Source organism: Protopterus annectens, chromosome 2.part1 (assembly GCF_019279795.1).
Source record: "Protopterus annectens isolate FY-2018-M chromosome 2.part1, PAN1.0, whole genome shotgun sequence".
In the NCBI taxonomy this organism is placed as follows: domain Eukaryota; kingdom Metazoa; phylum Chordata; order Ceratodontiformes; family Protopteridae; genus Protopterus; species Protopterus annectens.
In genome coordinates, this window is record NC_056729.1 from 1,980,583,083 (window position 1) to 1,980,594,475 (window position 11,393).

General features: G+C 44.7%; 1 protein-coding gene across 1 annotated transcript in view; it reads left to right on the plus strand.

The window, feature by feature from the left end:
* Window positions 1-9,121, plus strand: part of ADAMTS6 (ADAM metallopeptidase with thrombospondin type 1 motif 6) — a 2,910,080-nt gene extending 2,900,959 nt beyond the window's left edge. The window contains exon 17 of the mRNA XM_044063364.1: window positions 7,178-9,121. Coding sequence (XP_043919299.1) covers window positions 7,178-7,287 — 110 coding nt within the window. The 3' untranslated portion in view covers window positions 7,288-9,121. The remainder of the gene's footprint in view (window positions 1-7,177) is intronic.
* The last annotated feature ends 2,272 nt before the right edge of the window (window positions 9,122-11,393 follow it).

The window sequence follows — 11,393 nt, forward strand, 5'->3', positions numbered from 1 at the left end:
AGGTCAGTTGAGACAAAAATCAAGATTTTAAGCTATGAAGACAATTATAAAAATCTAAGTTCATGTGTTAAGGTTATCAGTTTTAAAATAACATTACTTTCAAGAGAAGCCTAAACTTTTGTTTCCCCAGAAGTTTCCTGATTGACTGTATTCATCTTTAGTCTCTTTTAAAACCTCTTCCCTTCTCTTTGAAAAAATGATGCCCTTAATTACCAGCACCAAGTAGGAGTAACAATGGTGGATATTTCGATTATGTAATATAATTATCATCAAATACCATTCAAGTCAAATCTTTTCTCTTTCACATCATTTATAAATGGCTTTGTCCATTATTTCAGGATGTCTACTTTCCAGTTGATGGTTTCAACTGAATGGGGACTGTGAATGCCAGGCAGTTAACTATATTTGAGGTAGACAGCAGACAGTAAACTGCACCTACATTATTAGCCAGTACATCTGCATTACTTAATAGTGGTTATTTTGAGTCATTAAAAATTGTTGCATCATACATTGTTGCATTTTGAATTTTTTTTTTTTTGCACAAAAAACATGTGCATTCCGTTTAGGTACATTTCAAATTCTGTCATTTAAAGTACACTTTATTTTTTATAACAGCTGTACCATTTCTGTCCAGCTTTGCTTTCGAAACAGCGTAGTGGCTCAGTGGTTAAGATCTCTGCTTCATGCCTGCAGGGTATGGAGTTCAGTTATGACTTCTGTTTGGTCAGTGCATGTTCTGTATGCAAGGGCTCTTTCCTGCCTAATACATAGAAATTATTTGGTTCACATAATGTGTGATCTGAAGTAGGGACTTCATTTGTCAGCAACCTGTGGGTCTTGGATCTGATATCGGATCCGAGCCGGCAACTTGTTTCAAGCTAATGGATCTGAGCTTCTAGCTCCTCCCCTCACCCATAATTCCCTGCCAACCCTCCATGACCTCAGATCTAGTTTGCCGAGCTTGTGGATAGCTGGATTCCTTTGAGCTCGACTAGTAAATCGTCAGTTAAGTGTGTTTTTTTCTGTCAAACTTTCTTCTTTTTTTACAACATATAAAGTGTGTGTTAGGTACCCTGTAGTGTAAAAATATATGTCTTTTAATTAGTTTTTTCCCTCCCTTCGCTGGTCGTTAGTGAGTGTGTGTGTGTGTGTGTGTTGTGTTTGGGGCCTGTGTACCTTTTCTTTTAAGTATGGCTGAGGCCCCAAAAGCCATTTTTTCTAAATATACCGAGTGTGGCCATTAGCTCTCCCCGGCTGATGGCCACACTCGGTGCGTTCGGTGCCTTGGGGTTGAACACCTCACCTCAGGCTGTACCATTTATGCAGCGTTCAACCCCAGGGCACTGAAAGAGCGGAGGTCGAAGCTGGTCTTGGCGGGACTTTTACCCCCGGACTCGGCTCCGGCCTCCGCTGCTCCCGTGGCACTACCACAGGCTGTGGTTGCTGCCACTCCTGCCCCCCTTCCTTCGGCCGGGACTCAAACTCCTGCTAAAGCGCCGGAGGACAGGGAGGCCAGGAGGGAGAAACGGAGGGAGAAGCACCACAAGCGGTGGGCCGAGGCCTCCGCTTCGGCCCCGCCAGCTAAGCGGGCTTCTCCCTCCACTGCTTCTAGGTCTCCTCCTCCTCGGCTCCAATCCCCTTGTTTCTCCCCAGGGCCCGAGGAGGAGGAGGCCCAATCTCCATCGAGGTCATTGAGGCGGCATTCCAGGCCTGCCTCGATGGCCTCTTCGAGATCGACGTTCAGCATGTCTGATGCAGACTTGGACCGGATGATGCGAAGGTTCATCCAGGCCCAGCTGCAGATGGGAGTGCTCTTGCCTCCCTCCCCTTCGGGGGGGGAGCTCGACACCTTTTTTCCATCCAATTGCTCCTTCTCCGACCCGCTATCCGGGTTCGGAGCGTTCAGAGCCGAGCAGCGTTGGAGCCGGGGGTGGGTCGGCGCCAACAGTACTTGGTACTTCGGATCCGACCCTGCCCTCGAGCCTGTTGGATCCGACCTCTCGGAGCCGTGGCCCGAGCTTCGGATCCGAGGGATTCAGTGTGCCTTCGGCTTCGTCCAGGTCGGAGCGCACTGGTCCTTCGGATCCGATGGTCTCGGTGCCGGTTCCGATCCCTTCATCGGATCCAAGTGGGAGCCGACTCTCGGAGCCCAGAGAGAGTGGTTCCCCCTCGGCCTTCGATGCAGTGGAGAGGGCTCTGTTGAGAGCATCTGGACCCCCGGCCCTTGTCTCGGCTCCACCCTGCACTCCCTCTCTGCTGGGCCAAGCTTCCATCACCCGGCCAAAGGGACAGCCTGCTTCAATGTCCCAGATGGTTCCATTGGAACAGGATGTTGCTGGCAAGGCCTCCTCGGACAGCCCCCCCGAGGAAGTGCCCCGCAAGCATAAGTGCAAGAGGAGGCACATGGACTCCCCTGAGTCCTTAACTGAGGACACGGACTTGGATGAAGGGGAAGGCTCCCCAAGATCACCCCCGAGGATGTCTCCTTTGGAGACATCATGGAGATGCTGAGGATCAGAGGTGGGTGGTCTGCCCCCAAGTCTTCCTCCGATGAGTCCGTGTTTCTGGAGGCATTCAAAGCAGGCCCGTCTACCTCTTGGGTGTCCCCTCCGGCCGACCCCTTGGTGGACCTTATTACCACCAGGGCGTGGAAGGATCCGGACACCGTGGAGCCAATACCCAAACGCCCGGACAGAATACTAAGCCCCCCCTCAGACCGGTCGCACTGGAGCAAGGGTCCCCCCGTAGATACCATGTTGACGGCGGCAGCCACGAAGAGGGAACTAGCTCAGGAGAGCCCCTCAGTTCATCCACCGAGCAAGGAGTCCCGCTCGATGGACCGCTTAGGGAAGCGAGTTTTTAGTTCAGCGACCTTCTCGGTAAGGTCTCTGAACTATATGGCACATGTCATCAGGATGCAGCGGGATCTTATCAAAGAATACGCTGCCTCCCCCCCTGAGTCCATGTCGGCGGAGGACAAACAATTGTACTCCACCCGAATGGCCACTCTGAGATCCATTTCAAATACCTCTATGCGGCTATTGTCCCACGCCACCAAGGGAGCCGCTAGGGCTAGCAGAGCGGGCCTAGTCATGAGACGTTAGGCCTGGCTCCGTCATTGTGACTTTGCGGAGCCCTTTAAAGCGTCTTTTGCGAACACCCCTTTCGATGGTTCTGCCCTGTTTGGCAAAACGGTTCGCGAGACACTTGTCCAGAGCGAGAAGGACGGGAAGACATTGTCTGCCGTCGGAGTCCGCTTCTCTGCGCCCCAGCGGTCCTTTTCGAAGAACCAAAAGGGTCAGAAGAAGATGTGGTTCCGGAATTCGCAACATTCCCAACCCGCTCCGGACAACCAGTCCTTCCGTGGCAGAGGAGGACAGGGAGGACGCCGCCCCAGGGGCAGAGGGGCTCCGAGAAACTTTGGGTCCAGAGAACCTTTCTCTGAACGACCCACGCAGCAGCCCTGAAGGGTTGCCCGACTGCTCCACTCTGGAGGCAGTCGGGGGGCGCTTCTTGGAGCACCTAGCGGCATGGGAGTCCATCACGACAGACCGCTGGGTGCTTCGAATTATATCCAGAGGGTACAAAATAACATTACTTCATGCCCCTCAATTCAAGAACCTCCCCGATGTACCACCTGATCGGAGGGAGGCTGCAGCCGCAGAAATTCAGCAGCTGCTAAGAAACAAGAGCCATCTAGCCCGTCCCCCAAGACCAGCTCGGATTAGGGTTCTACTCCAGGTTCTTTTTGGTGCCAAAAAAGACGGGGGACTTGAGACCGATTTTAGACCTTTCCCGCTTGAACCTGTCGGTAACCAAGGAAAAATTCTGAATGGTCACTCTTCAGTCTATTCTCCCCCTTCTAAGGGAAAACGATTGGATATGCTCTATAGACCTCAAGGATGCGTACTACCACATTCTAATGGACAGACGATCCAGGAGGTTCCTCCGCTTCCGGCTGGGAGCCAGTCACTACCAGTTCAGGGTCCTTCCCTTTGGCCTCACCACAGCCCCCAGGGTGTTCACCAAGGTATTAGCAGTGATTGTGGCCCACCTGAGACTCCAGGGAATACAGGTCTTTCCGTACCTGGACGACTGGCTCCTGACCGCCCCAACAAGGCATCTACTTTGCTCAGCCAGAGATTTCTTTCTCCGCCTAGCCCCACAGTTAGGCATCACCATCAATGCCGACAAATCCCTTCTGGCCCCGACACAAGCCATAGAATTAATTGGAGCCAGAATAGACACCAGAGAGCTACAAGCCTTTCTAACGTCCGAAAGACTTTGGAATTTGCAACTCCATGTGCGGGCTATCCTCTAATACGAGACCCCACCAGCGGAATTGGTCCTGAGGGCACTGGGCGCCATGGCGGCAGCGATAATGCTCCTTCCATGCGCCCGTCTGAACATGCGGGTACTGCAATGGACCCTTCTAGTACAATGGTCCTTTCTGTCTTTTCCTCTTCATCACCCCATTGCTATCAGCAAGGCTTGCAGGAGGGCTTTATTATGGTGGCTCCATGCTTTGGACCTCCATACGGGCCGACCCTTCTGCACCTCTCCCCCTCTTGCCACGGTGACCACGGACGCCTCCCGCCTCGGGAGGGGGGGCATTATTCAGGCAGGACGGTCCAAGGCACTTGGAACGATACAGAGACCTCCCTGCATATCAACGTTCTGGAGATGAGAGCGGTGCTGTACGCGTTGCAAGCACTTCAGAATCTCCTCCCCGTAGGAACGATTGCAATTCAGTCGGACAACATGTCGGTTGTCTGGTACATCAACAAGCAGGGGGGAACCAGATCTTACCCTCTATGCCGCGAAGCCATGAGAGTGTGGGAATGGGCGATCTCCACCAACCGCTTTCTGATTGCAACACACATTCCGGGGCGGACCAACATCCTAGCGGACAAACTCAGTCGCACCCTTCTTACCCCGTACGAGTGGTCTCTCAACCCACTAGTAGCGAAGCAGATATTCGCAATATGGGGGCAACCCTGCTGCGATCTTTTTGCCTCTCCCTCAAACACCAAATGTGGCAATTTCTTCGCTCTGATTCCCCCTCCAGGGGAAACTCCAAGAGATGCTCTGGTGCATGCTTGGCCACCCGGTCTACTTTATGCCTATCCTCCTCTACCCCTGATGCTGCAACTCTTACAGAAAGCCTTGTGGTTGGGGAGCAGGATGATCCTCATTGCCCCATTCTGGCCTCGGCAAATTTGGTTCCCTTACCTGTGGTCTCACCTAGTGAATCCTCCTTGGATTCTGGATCCCAGTCCGGATCTAATCTCCCATCCGTCGGACTTACCGACCCCAAATCTGGACAATCTGAAGCTGTCAGCTTGGTTGCTCCAGTTCCACTCCTAGTTAGGACTCCCGGTATCTCTTCACCAGTCAAAGCCATCCTTGTGGCAGCGCATAAGCCCTCCACCAGGAAAGTGTACCGCAGTAAATGGAAACGTTTCTCCATCTGGGCGGAGCATCATAATCTAGATCCCTTTACGGCTCCTCTTCCGTCCATATTAGACTTCCTAACCGAACTTTTTCAGGAAGGCGCTAGTTGCTCAACTGTCAAAGTGCAATTGGCTGCCATCTCACATTACCATGTGGGACATGATACAGGGCCTTTGATGTCGGCCAAGTTGTGTAAAACCTTTCTCAAGGGCACCTTTTTGCTTAGACCCCCTATAAAAGAAGCCGTACCACCGTGGGATCTTTCACTAGTTCTTCAAGCCTTGACTGCTCCACCTTTTGAACCTGCTGCTTCAGTAGATCTCAAATTCTTGTCCTGGAAAACAGCATTCCTTGTAGCCATTACTTCTGCGAAAAGAGTTTCGGAGCTTCAAGCTCTTTCTGTGAAGCCTCCTTATTTGATCTTTCACCCGGACAGAGTGTACCTCAGGATCAATCCCTCTTTCCTTCCCAAAATAGCATCAGAAACCAATATAAATCAGTCCATAAATTTACCGGTTTTCTTTCCTAAATATCAGAATAAAGGAGAGTACAAGCTGCACACATTAGATGTTCATAGGCAGCTATGTTTTTATACTCATAGAACAGCTGGTGATAGACAATCCGACCAGCTGTTCGTTTCCTTTGCCAAATTTAATTTGGGGAAAGCAATATCAAAAGTATCTCTATCACGCTGGATTTCACAATGTATCCTATTAGCGTACCAAGCCTCTGGGAGACCCACACCTGAAGGAGTTCGCGCACATTCCACTCGTTCCATCTCTACTTCTGCGGCCTTCAAGTCTAGAGTTCCATTGGATGATATTTGTTCGGCAGCCACTTGGGCCTCATCTCATACCTTTATTAACCACTACAAACTGGACGTGATTTCTAGAGGGAGAGCATCCTTTGGCTCTGCGGTGCTTCACAATATCCTTCCATGATGGCCACCCAAGGTTCAGGTAGCTGGGGACTCTGTCCCACAGGTTGCTGACAAATGAAGTCCCTACTTCAGATTAAGAAGTTATGTACTCACCATAACGTTCCATCTGAGTAGGTAGCTTCATTTGTCTGCAACCATCCCCCCCTCCTTCCCCCTGGCCTTCTTCGGATCTATGTTAGTTGGATACCCTTTTTGGGTACATATTGTGAGGCAAACTCGATCTGAGGTCATGGAGGGTTGGCAGGGGATTATGGGTGAGGGGAGGAGCTAGGAGCTTGGATCCATTAGCTTGAAACAAGTTGCCGGCTCGGATCCGATATCGGATCCAAGACCCACAGGTTGCAGACAAATGAAGCTACCTACTCAGATGGAACGTTATGGTGAGTACATAACTTCTTATTATGTATACCCTTGCCCTTGTGACCTTGGCCATGTATGAAAAAGGTCCTTGTTGATCATTTCAGTTATCTGGTAAACAAAATGAATACAGAAAGTAAAGCATTTACATTACAACTAAATTCACTTTAAAACTTGTACACACTTATTTTGCTGAACCCAATATTTTAATTACAAACTCAAAGGCAGTTCTAAATTTCTGTAACACTATTATGTTACAGTTAATTATCTATGTTACAGAATCATTTATTGTCTGTCTATGGATGAATCAGTCACCCTGTATATGTCTCAGGTGTATTTAAGTAGAACAGTTATAAGTCTCTTAACAAGGGTTCACATAAATTTTATGTACTTTAAAATGCTTTTTTTTTTTTTTAATTTTCTCAGAATGCAAGGATGTGAACAAAGTTGCTTACTGCCCACTGGTCCTGAAGTTCAAATTTTGTAGCCGAGCTTACTTCAGACAGATGTGTTGTAAAACCTGCCAAGGACTCTGAAATACAAGAAGAAGAAGGGAACAGCAAAAAGAGAAAATAAGTAGTCATTATTCCATTGTGGATGTACATCCATCAGTGTAACAGAGAGGGACAAAATGCCACACAGAAAATGGAGAATGATGTAATTGCGGATACATTACCCTGTGGAAAACATAACCACTGGTCGGCTTTGCTGACAAGATCTGAACATTATTTAACTTCTATGAAGTGTGAATTATTCAACTAACGTGCTGGACACATTGTAATAAAGAAATACCTAATTGGAATGATACAACAGCATTCAGAACAGCTTTTTATGAAAGAGGTATGGTCCTCTGATTGACATTGATAGTCTATTGTATTCCTTGGGACCACTTAGGTTATTTTGACTTTGGGCTCAGTAATGACACTGAATCCACACATATTTAAAATGGTTTTAAACTTAAATCAGTTGAAGTTATGGTCTGCTATTTGAGAAAAGTTAGTTATTGTTCGTCATTTAAAAAGCTATATATTTAATCTCACAAAAATCTAAAAAAAAATTTAACTTGTAACGTGGAATCAAAATATGTATTTAAGAAGCAGTAAACAGAAACAGGAAGTCATCTTGTTCTCATGTTGAAAAAAAAAAAAAAACAGCATAAATAAACACACTTCTGGATTTTCACATGTTTCTTTTAGACCTGCTGTGAACCTGTGAGTCATATGTAAAAGTGAACGTCTGCAAGGTACACCAGCTCTGTAGGTGTGTGATTCAAATCAACATGGTTGAAATTTATCCCACAGAGAGATCATTCCCATATGTCATTAAAACTGAGGCCGAGTTTTCCACTAAAAGAGGAAAAAAGGGACCTTTTTGTAAAATCCATCTGGCCTTTCATTACCTCTGAAGACAATTCCTTTGGCTTTTAATGTTCCAGTTCTGCTTCCTCTTGTTTGCGTAACCAGCTATGAGGCAGGCATCCAGATTTTACAGTACTATTACTATTACCCTGTGATCATGACCACCGTGATAGACTTTAATGGAACTGACCGAAATCCCAGCTTACATGATTCACTTTTTATCAGAAGTTCCTAAAGTACAGAAAGAAAATTGTACCAGATGCTTCCTTTTTTAAACAAAGGGAGACATCTGTTTATGTCAAGATGTGTGGTTATTGACAATGACATTATTCAGCAAACAACTGTAACCAAAGGGTTTGGAAAACACAGAACTGTACAAACAGTATTATTTTAACTCTCACTCACAACAGGAGATAAATGTATAAATGTATTTATGCATCTTGCCTGCAACGCAGTTGAATGGCGTTTAAATGTGAAACTGTATCTGTAAAATGTACTACATCCCTTATGAGGCTATGCATCATCCCTCACTACTACCATCACTATTAGTTAACTTAACAATAATATTATGAAGATGGTACTTGTTTATATTTACCTTGTACTTGAACATTTGCAGACTGCAGCAGGTACTTGAATATGCATTTTTGTCCAAATGTGCCTCATTTGTTTATGAAAATAATTTTACATTACTAGATTATGATTTCCTGCTCTTTGAAGTGGCACTTTCAAAGCATTACTTCATAGTATATGTAACTACAGTGTATATGAAATGACATTGAATGTGTTAGCCAGCTGAAACAAACAAGCTCTTAAGAACCTTAACATAATTTATTTTCCAAGCAAGAACTGATGTGGATTAGGATGAAAATATTCGCTCTAATATTTAACAAGATAGTGTTGGACAATCTCAAGGTGTTATCCATAAAGCTTGTGATTTTCTACCTCTCAGCTGTTTGTGTGTGTGTGTGTGTGTGTGTGTGTATGTGTGTGTGTATTCATATATGCGTGGGAACATGGGTGTGCTTGTGCATGCACGTGTGTGTGTGTATTCATATGTGTGTGGGAGGGTAGGTATGCTTGCGTGCATGTGGGTGTGTGTGCGTGTGTGTGTGTGTGTGTGTGTGTGTGTGTGTGTGTGTGTGTGTGTGTGTGTGTCTGTGTGCACTTGTATGTACATGCCTGTGTTTGTATGTATACATATTTGTGTATGTGTATAAATGTCTGTACCTGTGTTCAGATTACATAAACAGCACCTTTTCCCAATAATATCCATTGGATTAGATCTTCTAAATCATGATGTTATTTGTTATTAGCTAGTTAAAAGATTTCAGCACATCCTATCCAGTGGATAGCCTGTCTGTCTTGGTGCTAGAATTCCTAAGTTGAGTTTTAAATTCAATGAAAGGGAAAATAAATTGCAGTGAAGTTTGCTGAGAATACCCCTGTTCATACTTTTCAGGTACAGCATTCTCGGAGCAAACTTAAAGTCAGTAGCAAATGTTTCACTTTTAACTGTAAAAATGAAAGTTTGCACCTGTCTTTAGATAGAAATTTAACCAAATCTTTTCACAGATTCATTTTTGTTCTCATATGGTGCTATGAATCTAGAAAGTTGATGTTTACTCTGAAATGTAGAGCAGTGGCAAAAAGTAGAATGTGATGAAATCTGAGGTGCTATTTTTGGCTTGCAATATTAAAGGGAACACATCACAAAAGTGGTGGGAGTAACAAACATATTCAACTTTCAGGTACCTGGGACTTAAAAACAACACTCCTCATTTTTTATTTATTTTTAATCATCACAGTACATTGCTGCTGCTATTTTGTCACCATCTATATACTTAAAAGTACATAGTGTATTTCTGAAAAACATGAAATCTTCCTGTGCCAGTCAATTGTATTAGCCAGTAGTATTTAGTATGCAAGAGTAACATGTTGGAAGCATGTGTACATTGAAGTGCAGACTTGCTTTGCATCTGCCACTCAGTAAACAGAGGCTAACAATAGATAGATTGAAAAAAAATAAATATAACTATAAATATAAATATAGATTTAAATATAAATACTTCAAATTTGCCTATTCATTTGTGTGAGAACTGTGCCAAGCAATATCATTCGTAAAACTGCTGCTGAAGTTTCTGACAAAAGCAATGTTTTTAATCCTCATATCCATTTGTGTAAGATAGGTGTCTGTCTTTACTGAAGCGTAGAAAACAATAATGGAAAAAATGCCATGTAACCCAGTCTCTGCATAAGGTCCAAACTCTGTCCTACCAGTTGTGTAACTTGGTTTTGTTTTTAAATAACAGAACTTTACGTGCTGCATTCTCAAAATTTCAGTGTAAGCATATCATGGAATAGGATATTTAGGAAAAGCATAGCATGCACAGTAAACTGTAATATGAAGTTGCTACATTCTTTCAAACTGTATTGTGCTTGCAGCTTTCATTTTTGCATGCACTCATGTTAATGCTTAGAGATGCAGAAATGGCAATCATAAAGGCCATTTTTACTGGACCTGCTGGAGTCTTAGCCGCTTTTTCTTGCTAGAAACATTTTTTTCTGATAATCAGCTTTGGGAATGCACACTGTTAAGAGTGCACCACTAATGATTTTAATGTCTACTGCTGTGCAGAATTTATTATTGCACACTTACAAGAGGAGTATTTGCAACCATTTGAATGATTTCCTCATCTGATAACTAGCTCTGTAATATGTACAAAAATATACTAATAGCTGTATCGTACTGATGCATTTAATGAATTCTTGATTATCTCATTTACAGCAGTAAGCTATGAAAACGTTTTGCGCAAAAATATCTGTTAGTGGCTTAGTGGGAAGCACACTCACATTTGATGCTGGAAAGATCACAAAGCTGTGAGTCCTATTCCCACAGCTTTTCTTTGGATTCATTTTTTAGTACTGGCAGTATTATAAGTTTGCCTGAGTTGGTGGGTGCTCAGGTAGATGTAAAAAGATCCAATGAAACTTAGTGAAAAGAGTGTGGGAATTTGTGTGATGTCTTGATTAAATTACTCACAGTAAGTGCAACTCCACCTTGAGTCTCCCCTGAAACTAGGTCATGCTTAATGGGACTAATTGAGTCAAAAAAAAAAAAAAAAACGGATCTTAATTATTAGGGGTAGTTTAATCATCCTCAGTCGTAAGTTTTACTTTGTTATTACTGTAAGGAACTCAAACACAGTTTTCTGTGGAGGATTATATGTTAAATTAGAAGACCGTCACCTTTATTATGCAATCTCTTGTTAGCCTGTGCTCTATGA